Genomic DNA, 18,117 nt, shown 5'->3' on the forward strand with positions numbered 1-18,117 from the left:
TTACCACTGATCTCCATCTGGATATTGAGTCCTTGTCTGCAGCTCTTTGAGTGCAAGCATTTCTTACCCAACAAGTGGTCCAACTGTCAAATCCACATCTCTCCAATTTAGAGACAAGGATATCATGCGGGACCACAAGTCCAGGTAGATGATGTCAGTTGCTCTTCCCCTGTGCACCAGTGCTGTAACCCCATTGTAGAAGGCCACCAGATCTGTCAGGCATGATCTGCCCTTAGTGAAAACATGTTGACTGTCACCAGTCACCTCCTTTTTTTCCATGTGCCTTAGCAGAGTTTCCAGGAAGATCCGCTCCATGATCTTGCCAGGCACAGAGGTGAGACTAACTAGCCTGTAGTTCCCTGGGTCTTTCTTTTTTCCATTTTTCCCTTTTTAAAAATGGGGATTGTGATTCCCTTCTCCCAGTTGGTGATAACTTCACTGGACTGCCAGAACTTCTCAAATATAACGGATAGTTGCTTAGAAACTTCATCCACCAGTTCCCTAAGGACCCATGGATGTGTCTCATCAGGTCCCATGGACTTGTGCACCTTCAGGTTCTTTAGAAGGTCTTCAGTCTGATCTCCTACAGTGGGCGGTTCATCATTCTCCCAGTTCCTGCCTTTGCCTTTTGAGGCCCGGGCTATGTATCTGGAGTTCTTGTCATATATACCTTATAATATGTCAGTTTTGCATTGTTGCTCACCTTCAAATACTTAAAAAAATCCTACATAGTGCAATGACTCTAATGTTACCTCAAAGTACTAATTTTTAAGTATGTATGAAAAGCTTTAAGTCACAATAAAATATTTGGCAATAAAATAAAAACAAGTAGGTCTTGCTACAATTTTCAACATACTTCAAATACATCTCTTTCTTTAGTATTCTGTTCACTTGCTTCTTGCCTTGATTTTAACAATACATTTAGAAAACTTGACTTGTTTCTCCTTCTTTTTCCAACTTCAATAACTTTCTGTCTTGAATGAAACACTTCTAGAATAAAACCGTAAGTGACTCTCATAAAAGTGACCTCTCTTCGTAAGGTAAACCATAAACACGACTTCTGGGTTTCTGCTTGAAAATAGCTCAGGAGAGCATAATATGGTGCAAAAGCCATTGAACGTTACCCACAAATAATGAGTGCTTATGTATTTTGTCTGCAAACCACACTGCATTCATGTTTCTGCAACCTTGGCTTTCAAAGGACAACTTGAACGCTAATTAAATGTTGCCACTAAAGAAGGACCAAAGGAATTAGAAAGATGAGAATGATCTACAGGGGATAGTTATAATGAAAATCCCTGATAATCTCCAGTTCTCAGACTTCCTAGGATAACAATACTATCCTTCAATTCTTAAAAAATAAATAAAAAATAATAGTTCATCACATTGCCCAGTACCCCTGGAGTCTGCAGAGGTGGTTTTAATACAGTTTTCTGCTTAAAGAAGCCTATTTTCAGTAATAAAAGGTTAGAAAGAACACACACAATTAAAATATTAAAATGCAATGAAGAAACAATGTGAAAACTTATGTACTATGTGTTCCCTTCTTGAATTTTCACGTAGAAAAATTGTTCTATAAAAAGTGTTTCCTTAAAAGACTGGCTTAGCCATTTTTAACCCTGTAGAAGTGAAAAGTACACTATGAATTTTGCAGTTGTTAAGACGAGGGATGAAGAAACCAAAATCATCTGAAAAAATGGGTCCTACTTATTTTGTGAATAATTTAGAAACAAAGCAAATTTATTAATTAGGGACATGCTCTTTCCTAATGAAAAAAAAAAAGTTTAATGGACACTTTTCAGATATTATCCTTGGTGGAAATTCTGAATCTTGTGCAATTTTGGATTTAAGATGGAGCGTAGCAGAATTTTTCTTTTCCATTTTCTTTTCTTTCCATAGCTTGACTTTTTGTAAGTAAATTTCACAACACTGTTTTCTTGGAAAACAATTAAATATTTCATTAGACTGTTTAACATACAATGTTGAACTAACACTTAACATTTGTATATACTTTTGCTTGAAATTTTTGAGTCCCGCTGAGCTTGATAAAACATGATGATCATCTAGTTATGAAATCTGTCTTTCTTCAAAAGCATTTTTCTCCTCCTTTTGACATGCTGTTATCTTTATATCTCTATTTTGAAAGTAGATTTTTTTTCTTTCTCTCTGTGATTATAAAGACAAATCATTTTTTGACTTAACAAAAAGCTTTGAGAGAAAGCTGCATAAAAATAGTCACAAAATGTCACATCATGAATGTAAAATATACCTTATTATACCTAATCAGCAGTAGACCATGCAATCACCCCCCTCAAAAAAAAAAAAAAAAAAAAGTGTTGGAATATCAGTTTTTCATTGATTAGCTGCAGTGGCCAAGAGATGGTACAACATAAGACCCTGAGGGAAATGAGGGAGTCTAAGCTAAAGAGTGGCTTTAGCTTGATGGAACTCTGAAGGGCAAAAGCTCAGTGAGGGTGGCTGATCTTCATGGAGAGCCTCCTTCAAGTGCCAGAATGGTCCACTCTGATCTGCAAGAAAGTGGGCAGACATAGCAGGACACCAGCATGGCTCCACAGGGAACTCTTGACTGAGATCCCCCACAAAACAGAAGGGTGCAGAAGATGGAAATGGCTACGTATGAGAAACTGAGAAGCATTACCTGGCTAGGCAGGGATGGAGCTAGCAGAGTGGATGGCTGATGCCAGCTTGCCTCAGCTCACACTGAAACCAGCACAGGATGTGAATGTTAACAAGAAGATCTTCTACAAGTACATCAGCAATGAAGGAGAAGCCAAGGGAAATATGAACTTGCCGCTGAATGGGGTGGGAAACCTAATGAAGGACACTGAAAATGCTGTGGTACTTGATGCTTTCTTTGTTTTCGTCTTTACTGGCAAGTCTGCTTTCAATCCACCCTTGTCCCTGTGCTTAGTGGCAGAATTTAGGGGACACAGGCACTACTCATCACAGAGGAAGACTGAATTAGGGATTGCTTAGGCAAAAGGATCCATGGGCCTGGATGGCATGTATCTAAGGCTGCTGAGGGAGTTGGCTCACGTCTTGGAAAAGCTGCTCTCTATCATCTCTGAAAAGTCATGTTGTTCAGGGGAGGTTCCTAATGATTGAAAAAAGGAGTATCTTGCTTGTCTTAAAAAAGAAAGGGGAAGTTTAGGAAATTCTGGGTCAGTGAAGCTCACTTCACTTCAGTCCCGGGAAAATTATCAAACAAGTCCTCCTCAAAGCCATTTCCAAGCAAAAGGACAAGAAGGTAATTGGAAACAGCCAGAATGGGTTTAGAAAGTGTAAATTATCCCTGACCAACGTGATTGCCTCTAGGGCTGAGTTGACTGTCCATGGTGATAAAGGGCAAAGCAATGAATGTTGCTTACTTTGACTTCAGGAAGGCTTTTGACAGCCTCCCATAGTATCCTTGTAGCCGAATTGAGGAAATAATCATAGACTCATATAATGGCTCAGGCTGGAAGAGACCTTAAACATCCTCTAGTTCCAACCCCCCTGCCATGGGTAGGGATGCCACCCACAAGATCAAGTTGCTCAGGGCCTCATTCAACCTGGTCTTGAACACCTCCAGGGATGGGGCATCCACAACCTCTCTGGGCAACCTGTTCCAGTGCCTCAAGAGACAAGATCTAGATAGGTATTGTGTATAGAAAACTGGCTGGACAGGAGTAGCTGATACATCCGAGGGCAGGCTATTATTCAGGTGGACTTAGTCTAGAGGACTGGGCTGACAGAATCCTTACAAGATTCATCAGGACAAGTGCCAAGTCTGGCATGTGGGATGAATGAACCTCATACAACAGTGCAGGCTAAGGCCTGACTGGGCCAGGCAGCAGCTCCACAAAAGATGATGCGAGGGTCCTGCTGGTCAATAACTTGAACATGAGCCTACGGTGTCCTCTTTCAGGGGTGAAGTGGACAGTGGGATGCACAAACATGAGCACAGCCATCAGGTTGAGGAAACTGATTACTCCTTTTCCTCACAAAGCTGTATATTTACCATTCTTTCCAGTTTTGGCTCACACACATTCACTGACAAAGCTGGAGAAACTCCAGTGGAGGGCCTCTAAGACAGCTGTAAGGCTTAGGCACAAGACTTACATGAGACTAAGGAAAGAGGATTTTTTATCCTGAGGAGACCAAGGGAGGAATCTTTCTTCCACTACCTAATAGGTGGTTACAGAGAGGGCAGAGGCAGACCCTCCTCAGAGGTGGGCAGGTAAGGGACAAGAGGCAAAGGTCACAAGTTGCACCAAAGGAAATTCCAGTTGGATATAAGGAATAAAATTGTTCATGATGCTACTGTTTAAGCACTGTCCAGTACGGTTGTGAAACCTGCATCTTAGGAGATAAACTTGACTGGACAGGTGCTGAGAAGCCATGTCCAACTTTGACACTAGCTGTGCTTTGAGCAGGAGATTCTAAGGTGACCTTCAGAAATCCCTTCCATTTAATTTTTTAAGTGGTTTTGTTATTATAGCCATTGCCTCCTCCATGCATCTAAAACATACTCATTGCTGATTACAGATACATTTACATTACTACCATCTGGAAAACAAGACTTCAAAATTGCTTTCATCCACATTGAAAACTGAAAGCATACATTGCTTTCAGAGTTGCAGATGTATCTTACCCATATGAAAATCTTTTGTTACACAGAAGGGATTCATTACTTCATTGGTGTAAAGAATTGCTTCTGCTTTGATGTCAGGACTACAGTGACAGTTTCTCATCATCCCAGGTGTCCCCACTGGCATGAAAAGAAAGCTCTTCATTTCAGATGCTGTAATATACAACCCCAATACATTTCACTCTGAGTCTAAACAAAGAACGAGGCTCTCACAAAATCCCAACTGCAGACAGATTTTGAGAGCTGAGGCAGAGTTACAATGTAAGAAAAGAGTCACCAAAGATTCCCCTGGAATGCAACAACACTTCATTTAAGACACTACCTATGGAGTCAACATAATTAGGAAGGGCTACATTCTTATTCAGTTTCCCATCTGAGGGCAGACAGAGAATCAGCCACACAATAAACCGAGTATTTTTCAGCTGTAATCAGTCTATTTTCCTTGTTGTTATTACTATATATTGCTGGCAGCAGAGAAATGAGTTGGAGATCCTAATTCTGATTACTTACATATCATGGGAAAAATGAAGACTGCAGTATGATCACTTTATGAAGAAACAATGACATCAAAAATGAGTTTAAGACCCATTTGTGAAGCTTATACTGATGTTCAATACAGAACATAGGACAAATTTAATAGGGATCAGATTGTTCCTGCAGTTCACGAGGTGTCTTTATCACACACGCAAAAAAACAAACAACAAAAAACAATAAGCATTGAAGTACCCACCCGAGGTGCTATGCTACTGTTAGCTGACTTTCAGGTTTATGCTTTTTTTAAAACCTGAAAACATATGGTATTTTGACCACAACCACCTAACAGAGATAAAGGCATGTGTTGCTTGCACCTTTATTGCTGTGGTGAAGAGGCTTTTGTACCATTTCTGTATCTCCCTTCCCCAGCAACTGAGCATCCATTCACTCAAATTGTGATCTGCAAGGGGAATACAACTATGATGGCAGTTCCTCCATTTCTGGAAGCAAATGCAACTTTTCAAAATTATATGGGTAACACCAATAATACTGAAAATTACCAGTCCTGGGGAAAGGTAAAACTCCTCAGTTAAAACTTGAATATTGCCCAGGAATCAACTAGACCTACCAATTCAGAGTACGCACCAAGAGGGAAAATCTAGAAACCAAACTTGTGTCCAGCAACCTAGCTCCTGAAATTTAAAGTAAGCATTCTTATATTTAATTTTGGAATTACCATTCTTTTTTTTTTTCCTATGCAACGTGCTAATGTCTTGCTACTCAAAATGCAAAGTTTGTCAAGCATATCATGTCATTTTCTCCACCTTGAGCATTTGTCTCCTTCCTTCCTTTCTTTCTTCCTTTCTTTCTGTTCTATTACAGGTATTGACACTTTTCCTTTTCTGTACTCTCCAGCCACTCATTTCTCTTGTTTTCTGCCTCATATCTACAGCCCCCTGCCTGCTCTTCTCATACAACTCACCTACTTGCAATCTACCCAAGCCACTCTTAGTGCTTCCCTACTACTATCTCTGCTCTTAAAACTGCCCCAACACATTTTCTTTCTTCTTTACATACAACAGACCTGAATCAACTTTTTACGTGTAAAAAAAGCAACAGAGTAATAGTGACTGGAGCTACCTTGCTCCAGAAATTATCTTTTCAACAACCCATATGAAAAAGAAATGCTAGGAGAATACTATTCCTCTTTGGATATCCATGTATTTTGGAGCTGTTCCAATATCTTACTATATTTTTGCAGCTACCCAGAGGATGTTTCATTTCAATTCTAAAATACTTCACCATTCTTCATTATGACCAAAATAATATTATTTTCTAATTTTTCCACCTTGAGAAGGCTGTATTATCAAATGACCGCACAGGAAATAAGCCATTGGGTTCATAGTTTAAGTGACAGGACATCAAATACCTGACAAGGTCGATGACTCTCTCCCTTGGAGCAGTGCTGACTGGCTCATCATTAATCATTATGATCTGGTCCCCTGGTATAAGCTTTCCTTCAGAGGGGCCGCCTGCAGACAGATGAAAAAAAGCACAGGTTAGTAAACCATTTGAACTGCACAGGCACACTCTCTTGTTCATATACTACGAGTGTTTTTTCTCCAGCTAATGGCATGTTTAACACTAGCTCTTTTTCTGACATTACCAGTACTTCCTCACCAGGAAAATCTTGGAAGCAGGTGGCTTAGCAATTTCTACTAAAGTTACTGAAGTTAAGTTCCAAAACCACATTTAGGCACCTAAAAATAAGGGCTTGATTTTCTGGAGGACCAAAAGGATGCACAGATAGTGACCTAATTCACCCTTAAAGGTGTGATCAATCATACTTTATTCATCAATGATGAATGATCATCAATGATGAATGATCAATGTTTGTCTGACTTTCCTGTAAGACCACCCCTGACAAAGACTCTCTTTTCTGTAAATATATGATGTTGTTTAACTACTGTTAAGATCAGGAAGTCTTTTTTCCCTGATGTCTTCACCAGATCTTCCTTGTTGTGATACATTATTTCTTGTCCCAGCTAAAGTGGCACTGGAGACCTAGTCCTTGTACTACAGTCCTGGTAGTCCCTCTTCTCATGAAAAATCACTTACATGTTTGAAAGTCATTCTCAGATCTCTCCTCTGACTTTTCTGTTCTGGGCAAAACAAACCTGTTTCCTTCGATCTTACGACAGTACGTTTCCACACCTCCATTCTTTGAATCCCTTTTCCTCTGCATTCCTTGGTGAACAGAAGTTTTATATAATGTGTTGAAAAGCATTGGCACTCTCAGATGCAGATATTTAGGATAAGTCTAACTAGGCAATCATATATATATGTGCCTATGTGCTTTGGATTCTGACACTACTAAAATGCATATTAAGTTTATGTTTTATAAAATGCATATAATATTTTGCTTCCCAGCACGATTACATGCCCAGAAGAGGGTATGACAGCACAACTCTTAATCAAAAGATATATCCTCTCTATTCTTTTGCCTTTAAGCTTTGCATTGATGATACATACTGAAAAAAAAAAAAGAAGAAAAAAAAGAAGACACATTCTTAAAAGAAAATGTCTCAGTATCAGAAACAATTCATTTAGTGATTAAGCTAATGCTGTTCCTCTCCATTATCTGGTTCAAAGACTGGTTCTTCACTTATATATCCAGCATAAATGGAAACAAATCCATGTAGGAGAATGTTATCCTGAACTCATCTTTCCTCCTATTCACTTGGAATACAACATAATAAACACTTTTCCCAAACTGAAGTGTAATATAAAATTATATTAATAATGTTAACGTGGGAGGAGAGAACTGTCTGTCTAGTTCAAATATTAGTTACAACACTTGCTTCATCTGAAAACAATGCAAATACAATCAATGCACACACGTGGGTAAATGACATCAGAACTTCATGCAGTCGATTTTGCCTTTCTCCTGCTCTCTCTGGGAGTTCTGCAGAATGTATTGAACTGGAGCAAAGTCAAATCCGCGTCCTTGGCTCCAAGGCAATTTATGTAATAACTGAACTTTTAAGCATAAAACCCACTATTCAGGAGACTGAGCAGTCCCATACATGCAAAAATACCAAGAGCCTCTATAATTTTCATTCCAATTAGGGCATTTTGCAGATATATTTTGATCTTGGTTTTTGCCACTTGATTAAACAGAACCACCCATTAAAAAAAACGTGAGGAGGGGAGCAGTAGCATCCTCTTTTTCAAAAACAAATATTATAGTTAGAACTCAAATCTCTCCTTCGGAAGCTGATGACAGAATGAAAAACATGTAAGTTTTAATTTTACAGTTCTGTATACCTCCTGAAAACACTGATTCAGTGACAATGACGGTGAGATCAAACCAATATAAACATAGCAGGAAGAAGGCCTTCTTCCCTTGAATGAAGCGGATCAACTGTTTTTTCAGGTAAACAATAATAATGGCTCAGAGCAACAACGTAAAACTGGCTTTTTGTTAACATGTTTACATAGGGTTCTAAAAGGAAGGAAACTACTCTGTAATACAAGGCTTAAAATCCTACTGAGTATTTTTGATTACTTTGTCTGCCTAAATATTTTAACAGTACTTACATTCGTAAATGTATTTCATCTCAGTCGATTAAGTCCTCAGTTAGTATAAGTACAGGTACAGAATAATTTTTGATATTCTCAAATAATTTCACTCCATTTGAACAAGAGAAGTCAATACAATTTTTTAGTAATAACACTACAACTATTCTCTCATTTGGCAATCCAGCCAGTATGTGCCAAGTTTGCTTTTGGGGTCAGGTGAGGAAAACATACCTGGTGTTACTGAGCGTACAACAACTGGCTTTTCACTACCAGCCACAAAACCAAATCCTAGCACAGGATCCCTCCTCATTTCCACTTTCCGAGGGGCTGGAGGGGTTATTTGGCAGCTCTCTATTCGAGGGTCTTCAAATGTGGCTGATTGTGTCATGTGACTGTGAAAAAATAAAAAAGATGAAAAAAAAAGGAAAAAAATCATTAAAATATGGTTTTGGTGTATCTACTTGAGCCAAGCAATTTCTGCTACGAAATGAGATGAATACCTGAAATGGTCTCACTGTAAGAACTAAACCACCATCAACTTAATAATTTTCTATTAGATTTTCTTATACATGAAGTAATACCGCTGATGACAGGTCTCTAATGCTAATCAATAGAATCAACCTATAAAGAGGTTCCTCTTTGACAGCATACATTTAATCACACTGCATATATGAAAGAAAAATAACCCAACAATAACAGCTTTGTCATCTGTACTTGAATTTTTCATCCTTCATTTGTTGGAAGGGAAGAATAATAAAGTGACCTACTCATAATGTAAAACACACCAATTAGACTCTGGCAGCCTTTTGCAAAATAAAGAAGGCACACATTTAAATTTGGTTTTCTAAGATACTAAGTTTCAGAGCTCAGCCCTCTCAGACTACATAAAGCAAAGGTAACAACACTATATTTGCTACTTGAGCAAACTCTCCAGTGTCACTCCAAACTGTTCCAGGGGAAAAAAAAATATTAAGATAATAAAATTAAGATATTAGGAAAATCTTTTTATTAGCAATTTTAGCAATTACTAAAATACCTTAATTTCAGCTTAAATGTTATAGTGAAGTTTACTTGTTGCACCTAGAAGACAAAATTCTCATGTCTGGAGGGAAAGTTTTTGATTTCTCAAGAAGAACATAAAAAAGAATATGACATATCCATGGATCCATGGAAGAGGTCATGGTTTAAAAGTATAGAGACTTCTAAATTAACATTAATAAACACTACTGCATGCAGACTGAACTGTTCATTGCTTTGCACAGGACTATGCTCTGTGTTTCCCACCAGTGTCTGGATCTCCGCCCTGATCACTGCTACCAATCCCCAGTGCTGATTACATTGGCAGCCAGACTGCTCCAGTCTCAAACGCTTCAAAACGTCATTAATTGAGCTCAGGTGCTTCAGGAAACCTAGGAAGACATTCATGCTTCCTCATAAGCCTCTGCTGGCAGATTTGCTTTCAGAGAGCTGACAAACTGGCACCACCACAGACAGGCAACACCTGGTCAGCTTAGCATGAAGATAGACTTCATCTCATGGCATCAGGTTCTTGCAGTCTTTGACAGAGCTCAAGAGACAGACAGGTGTCCAACGCAAAAAAGCTGCGAAGGACATCAGAGAGGCATATGCCTCTGCATCAGTAGACCATATCATCAGTTTGAAAGTTGGCCCAATAAATAAATACTAATATGGAAATCAAGTCATTTTTCTGTGTAACTGTCAATCTTACATATAACACGTTAAAACATGAGAATTAGGGAATGTCCTGTGCAACCAGAATCCTTGCTCTCATCTCCTTTCTCTTTCCCATCTTCAAAAACAATTCCCCAGCAACTCCAGACATGCAGTCCTTAAGGAGAAAGATGTCATTTATAGATCTGTTTTCAGCATCAGTGGCATGCAAAAACTTCTCTGATCTTTTCCCAACACATACACCTTGGGCATGACATGAATTTCCATTCCTTCCATGGTCTTCTATTACTGATACACAAAACAGCAGAAAGATCTCAGTAAACTCTTAGTGTGAGTTTTATTCCTGTGACTAGACGTTTCTAGGGCTTTTCTTCAAAGAAACCATCTATCCCTACCACTAGATTCAGTCTGCCTAAAAGTAAAATGCTGCTTTTTAATACATATGATCAGAGGTAGCAGAAGCTACTTCCTCACAAAAATAGGAGAGAGAATATCTCTGCACTGTCCTAGCATCTGTGTAACGTTAAATCAGCAAGGAATATATATTTTCTTTTCATATGTAGAAAATCTCATCTGATACTTCAATTCTCCTCTCCCTTCTGCTCTTCCAGTTTTAGGTCTTTTTCTATTATGTTCATGCAAAAGAACTGTTAGAAAATGCAGATAGTTTTATACACTTCTTCTGTAACATTAGCTTCTGTGAAATTACCTTCAGAACGCACAGCCACCCTCCTCCCCATCAACTCCTGTCATAATTTGGGCTTCTAGATACTCAAACATTTTGTCTTTGACGTGGGAGACTTTCTGAGGTGTCACTGGTATTTCAAAAACTATCTATTTAAACTTGTGAACTTATCTTTTAGGTGACAGCCTTACCAAACTTCCCACAAAGTTAAAACGTTCTATTTAATTACTTCTTCCTAATAGCTGTTTCCATTTTGGTAATTGGGGCACTATGATCTGACACTGTTTCCAGAGAGGAAATGCAGTATTTACAAGCCAGTTGAAAACACTGCTTTAAGCATTTGAGAACTACTTTCCTGCTATTGCACATCCTTTCTTTTCAAGCACTTGTTTAGTCTGGTTTGAAAACTACACCGGGGAGAGAAAAAGAAACAAGAGCTACACTTCAGATGAAAAATTCCAGGAACTGACATAAGATCTGCTCAAAGAGCAGCTCTGCTGGTGGATGCCTTGCTCCAGCCACTGCATCGCCTCGTACTGCTGCAGCACCGTATCAGTTATTCAAAGCCTAAGCAAGAGGATCAGCAAGGAACAGTCTATCAGGATTCTGAGTGGCGCAGCGGGCTTTATTGATTTTTAAGGTTATCCACCTTCAAATACGTCAACGAAAAAGGCTCTGCATCTTGTGCTTCCACAGCTTGCTGCACCGGATGTTCTTGTATCACTCAGTGCGTTGGAAGTGGATTTCAAGAGAGCACTAAGATAAACGGATATGATCCTAGATCAGATGAATACTCAAAGCTTTGTGGGATGGTAGGCTGACAAACCTTTTCCTCCTGTGGCTAGTTTATTACTGAGATGCCATTTGTAGTACCATGTTGGAGATATTTGATCTCTGTCTTAGCTACAGAACATATTGACTCCTGAAGTAAAGAATTAATATTCTTAGAGTTCCAAACCAGAATCTAGTGAAGACTCAAAACCAGCACCTTTGGGAACGTTACACAGAGCATCACTTAAACAGTTAAAGATCTTATAAGAATACCTCCAACACTGCAAAACTTCCATTTGTTTCAAACAGTAGAAATATATTTAGATGGCACTGTACCTAGATCATAACTCAGGATCTTTTTTTCTGAAGGTGAAATGAAAGAAAAGAAAAAAGGCTGGAATTTTAAGTATGAGCTCTTCTTTCCCTATATACAAACACAAGCTACACTAAGATCATCTTTTCAAAAAAGAAACTTATTTCCTACCATTTTCAATGACTGAGATGAGTTCCTGATTTGTAAAAGGCTACCTTCTCTGATATACTCTTATTGTGAACAGTGAGAGACAGCTGCCTTTATTAAGGAGAGTAATTCCTAGAGAGTTCCTTGAACAGAATTTTTATATATTCCTAGAGATAAGCTACCAGCTATGGTAAAAAAGAGTAAAAAAAACCTACCAGCTATAGCAAAAAGTGTAATTCCAAGTACTCATAGTCAAAAACTCTCTGCAGCACCTATTCCACTCAAAAAAAAAAAAAGGGGGGGGGGGTAACAGGGAAAAGGAGAGAGAATGTATCTTTTGCATAAAATTGATGCGCATACACCCACAAAGGGATGTACAGCGAGTGAAAGAGAAAGAAAAGTAGCAAAGAAGAAAGTCTTAGGAAACATTGATCAGCTGGCACAAGGCAGCCAGCAACTATGCAGCACAATGCAGCTGCCTAGAACATTAGGTGGAGCCTAACATAACAACTGCATATCTGAATTCATGCTCAGCAAAGTTTGAGGTATGGTTTAAGGCTGGCACTTTGCTTCTTTGGATCATTAGCTTCATAATGGTTAACTTGTTAATGCTTCCTTTGGAAATCATGTCAGTATTTTCCTCATTCAAAGTACACCATGAATAACCCAAGCAATATCTAAACAAAGACTGCAATTACAATGAGAGCTTGATTTTAATAATGCATATTAATACTTAAAAGCCAAGTATCTTAGCACAATGCTTTTCAACTTTTGGATTTTCTTGTGTCATTCCCTGATATTTGGGGATTAAGTGGACTAATTCTCAGCGTTTGGTACATGGCTGCTAGGAAAAGCCTGTCCTCAGCAGGCTGAAATATGTTATGCAGGAGTTGGCTTCTCCACAGGAAAATGCTTACGAGTCTAAGTATGCTACAAATCTGAAAACTACGACAAGAAGCCGGTGACCTTGATTATGAGATTATTCTGGAAATATGTAACTAAGACACCTGAACTACTTTAGCTCCATTCTGCAATGACATCCGAAAGAGCATAGAAGGTGGTACCTCAACACGAGTCTAATATAGCTGCATGTTCACAAACACTACATCATCTTAACCATAATAAAAGAGTTGCATCATATCATTACAGCATGGAAACAGACTGCATCATTTTGGTGTTTTATTTTGTATTTCCATATTACAGCTTGCTTCTGTTACTTCAGAGGTTAACACCAGGTCTCACTTTAAGGGTTTCAACCATTAGCTTTGAAATGTCTCTGCTATACAGGTTGATGTAACTATAAAATAGACTCTCATTTGACTAGAGGCAGGGCAGCTGTAATCCTGGTCAATAATGAAGAAGAATCTGTGGAAATGTCAAGCCACTCATGGACTGACAAGCAGAAGATGGCTAGGAGGACAGAGATAAGGACTTTTTAAAGAAAGGTTTAATTCAGAAATAACAGAAACACTTAAAACTGTTGAGTACTGTTAAAAGCCTGTCTCATTAACTAGGAGGATGTGGAAGATCTGTTTTGTGGAGTACAGTTGTGATTTTCACAGGAATAATGAAATTATGACACCAATGATATGTCACATCATTGTGACACATTTCATCACGCAATGATGTGTAATGAAATAAGACACCAAGTGAACCTTAATTTGCAACTGTCCACCTGAATCCCTGAGATCCCAGGACTGCCCACCCTGCCCCCAAACTACCTCTTGGTTCTTACCCTATTCAGAGCTTCAGGTTGTATGCTTAAAATTTCCTTTGCAGCTGGGAGTAGCAAGTTCAGCTGCAGGTAAAATGGCTTGAGTCTTCAGACAACATTATAGAAACTGATAATAGCAGGAGCCTATTTTATCATTTTTCCCATGATTTGGAAAGACTATCAAAACAGGGAAATTGTTATAGGTGAGCACTTATCAAATACACAAACTCTGCAGGAGACAATAAATTGATCTTCAATGATTTATCTCAGCTAGTAGCTAAATATGAAAAATAATCTTTTCTTTCCTGTTTCCTCAGGTTCCTGGCACCTCTCAGTATATCCCAAGTTAATTTATTTTCTCCAAGAAATCCCACAAGAATTATTAAGAACTAGTACATGTGTCAAAATCATCCATCAAGTGTATCTGTTTTCTACTTGGAACTGACACTTTAGAAAAGAAGTGCCCAAACAGTTATTGTATTGTTCAGTAAAATTGCTGCTCCTACAGAGAATCTGGTGGCTTGGCAAACTCTTCTTTTGCTCCATTTTTACAGCAAACTGAGTAGTCACTCACAGCTCAAAAGTGCTTTTTAGATATATTCAACAGACAGAAGTTGAATTTTCAGCTGTTCAGAAAGGAGCTAACTTTTGACATATCAACAAAACAACTCTACATTCCCTACATTTTCACTGGTTTTGTGCAGGTGTGTATGTTGAGAAGTCAACATCACAGGCACAAAATATAACTGGGAAGATTTATCAGATTATTTTTTTTTTTCTGTTTAGGACTGTTTTTCTGCCCTGGTGTCAATTTTATTTTTTCATAAGCATCTTCAGCAGTTAAATCCTCTGAAGTCAGGTCATTTTATAGCACCCTAGAAAATGTTGGCATATGCCATCTGGATGAACATATGGTAAAAATGTAATTAGAAAGAAAAAGGTTTGCCGGTTTCAGAAGAAGTTGGTGACAGCATTTTGATAAAATTGGATACAGGGAAATCTGACACGTAAAAAAATTTCAGAATCCACTCTTCCTTTACTGCTGGGCATGATGTGCAATCTAAAGCAAGACAGAATGAAGCAAAATCACAGTGAATAAAACTGACATGAATACAAATTTACAGGGATATAAAGATTTATGCTCAGCTTCAGGCAGGCACTGTGAGAAATACACAAAGTATATTTTACAATGACAATTAGCACTTCATATTAAAGGATATTACATGTGCAGTATGTGAATTCTTCTGCTGTGCACATACCACATATGAATGCTACTTACTGGGAAGAAAACAAAATTATTTACTTCAATCCCACAAAGACATGGAAATAAGCCTCAAGCCCCAGCTGCAAGCTAGCAGTGGCGTTATTTTGAGTTTTGTACCTACAGATTGCCAGAGAGGCGTGGTCTGATTTTTTTTCTTTTTTTTTGCTTTCTCTCAAGATGGCCACAAGCATTTCTAATGCTCCTTTCACCAAGAGTTCTGAGTTTCCTGCCTGCTATAGTGGGATGAGGCTTTTGAGGCAGCAGCCAAATAGCAGAAATCACACAAAAACATCTCAGTGAAAATTGGCCATGGCCAAGGAAGGGCCGCAGAGGATGGCAAGGAAAGATATGAAAGAAACTGCAGAGAAGAGTTACGGATATCACAAGATGAGGTACAGAACAACAACAAAAAAAGAACACTCTCCAATGGGGAAAAAAAATAATAAAAAGGCTTTTGACACTTGATTACATTAGAAAAAAATCTTAACATTCTTTCACAAAGGGAGACAATGGGAGCTCCCAGCAACACTGGCCACATGGATGCTGGAATTGCCTGCTCTGTAGGCAGAGCATGATGCCAGCCTCTGCTTTCCTTGCTGCCTGAAATGCAAAGCCAACATCTCTGCACCAGTGCTGAGTATATCTAAACTGCACCCATACACATATGGCATGAAACACATGCTTACAGCCTGCCTTGATATGTAATTATGCTGCTATACTCTGCACCGAATGGCATTTCTGCATCCAGTTTTTCTCCCAGCAACCTCTTCCACCAGAGTGAAGCTCCCTTCAGCAGAGATGCTCTCAGACTGAATGGAAGGAGATTCAGGGGCCACCTCTGTGGGATTAATCAGGCTTTCATAGCCAAAGTAAGCTCACAAATTATTCATAAGTACTAAATTGGGTGGCCAAAACTGTGGCTGAAGAGCCAACTGAAAGCAACTCCAGGGCAAGCCCCATGCTGGGGCTACGTGGGCACAGGGCAACCGTACTGCAGGAGGACACAAGGCAGCACATATGGACAGGGTGACCATCAGCTGGGTGTGCCGAGGGCCCCAAATGCACCACCAACTCAGCCTCGCCTTTTCCCAGAACAGAGATTTAGCCTCTCCCCCCACCCCAGCCCCAAGTCACTGGCATGTGCCTCCTGGAAGGAGCCTTTCTGCGCGGCGGCTGTGGTGCACACAGCACCGGCTCGTGGTGCAGCTCAGGGGGGCAGGAGGCTTGCTCACCTGCCTGGCCAAGGTCCTTCAAGAACTAAACCATGTGAGCTGTGTTTGTTAGAAATGAGAATTACTGGCACTCCTCCAAGGAAGCACTTTCTCACACCTGCTGGAGTAGGTCCAGAAATATACCTTGTTTTTTCCCACAAAAGGCATTTTTCTTTATGTGAGTGGAGCAACTCCATTCAGAACAGCAAACTACACCGAGATCTTTAAAGATGAACCAAAACGTAGCTTTTCATTATTTTCTACACATGCATCAATAAACCCTGTTACAACTAAAGGCATAGCAAGGGGAAAAGAAGATTTACTGAACTGCAAATACACAATAAATTAATATGGACTGAAAGTGTCCTCTGGAAAACAGAGTGAACAATTCCTATTTGTCCTGCTTTTGGCAGGTTTCACTCTAAGTAGATGAACAGTAATCTGTGGGCTCCTGCCTAGCCGAGCTCTGCAGCAAACAGCATGGACCTACGCCGAGCGCCGCAAGCGTTTCTCATTCAGCAGGGAGAGGAACTGCGATCCCCAGCTCAACGTGAACAATTTGCCTAACTGAAATGTTAAAAAAAGAAAGGGGGAGGAGAAGCACCCTGAAAATAGCTTTTCGTGTGCTGATTAGATTAGGAAAGCTCCTGACTAAAAGAAAACTGGTCTGGTTAATTGCTGATGAAATTAGACTTGCTCTGACATGCACATGTCAGTCTCCATAAACCCTAAGTGAGGGTGCCCTGATAACGTGGTAAAATGACAGACCCCAGATTTAGATGTGCCCGCTGTAACCCCTGGTACAGCTGGGCTTAGCACGAATACACAGCTGAAATACCAAAGCGTGCTTCAACACCCTTGTAACCCCCTAACTCCTCTTTACGTGCACCCAGGTGTGGTAAAACAACACGAAAAACAACGTGAAAGGATGGCAGTGTGGAAATAACTGATAAACCCCACCAATGGACCCCGGGAAGCAAATAACAAAGAGGAAATGCACTCATTAATTCTGTAATCATTTTTTTTCCCCTTTTAAAAAGGAAAGGAAGGAGAAAGTATCCAATGCTGCTCTAACCCTATTCCATCCTCCAAAAGACCTTGCAAGGAGATGATCTTTTCAGACATTGAAAGCTTCAGGTCCTTCAGATGAAAAGAAGCAGAAAAGTCCTGAGCCAAGGGAGCTAGCAGAAAGTGACTAACCAAAATCTTTTTTTAATCAATCACTGTTTGCAGCTATGGCAGCACCATATGGAGCGAAGGCTAGCAGCAACTCAGTACAGTTATGAGTGTATATAGGTAAGCACTTTCAACAGAAACAAAACCTATTTGTTTATCCTATGAACTTAATCTTCCTCATTCCTTCAGCAACTGAACTGATGAGCAGGTCACAGAAAAAGCTCTGGATTATCTACTCATTTCCTTTCTTTTCCAGTACACATTTGTAAGGTTTTTGAACCAAATCTGGCCCTTTCAATAGTATCACAAACTGATTGTTTTATCTACTGCATCTCCAGCAAAACATAGCCTTTCTCAGGTGAAAACCAAGCTCCAGCTGTAAGCAGCCATCAGGTGAAAGTAGCCACATACAAGTTAGTCGCATCTGTAGACAGCAT

At 39.4% G+C, this 18,117-nt stretch overlaps 1 protein-coding gene across 6 annotated transcripts in view; it reads right to left on the minus strand.

Moving 5' to 3' along the window:
- Positions 1–18,117, minus strand: part of FRMPD4 (FERM and PDZ domain containing 4) — a 314,212-nt gene that overhangs the window by 63,403 nt on the left and 232,692 nt on the right. For 5 of the 6 annotated variants that reach the window (XM_080554742.1, XM_080554744.1, XM_080554743.1 and 2 more), the window contains 2 exons: positions 8,939–9,099; positions 6,555–6,657 (listed from right to left, as the gene is read on the minus strand). In XM_080554742.1, coding sequence (XP_080410868.1) covers positions 6,555–6,657; positions 8,939–9,099 — 264 coding nt within the window. Of the gene's footprint in view, positions 1–6,554; positions 6,658–7,302; positions 7,373–8,938; positions 9,100–18,117 lie in introns of those variants that run through there. The other variant, XM_080554745.1, reaches the window with a different exon arrangement.

This window comes from Anser brachyrhynchus (genome assembly GCF_964034855.1).
Source record: "Anser brachyrhynchus genome assembly, chromosome: 1".
In the NCBI taxonomy this organism is placed as follows: Eukaryota; Metazoa; Chordata; class Aves; order Anseriformes; family Anatidae; genus Anser; species Anser brachyrhynchus.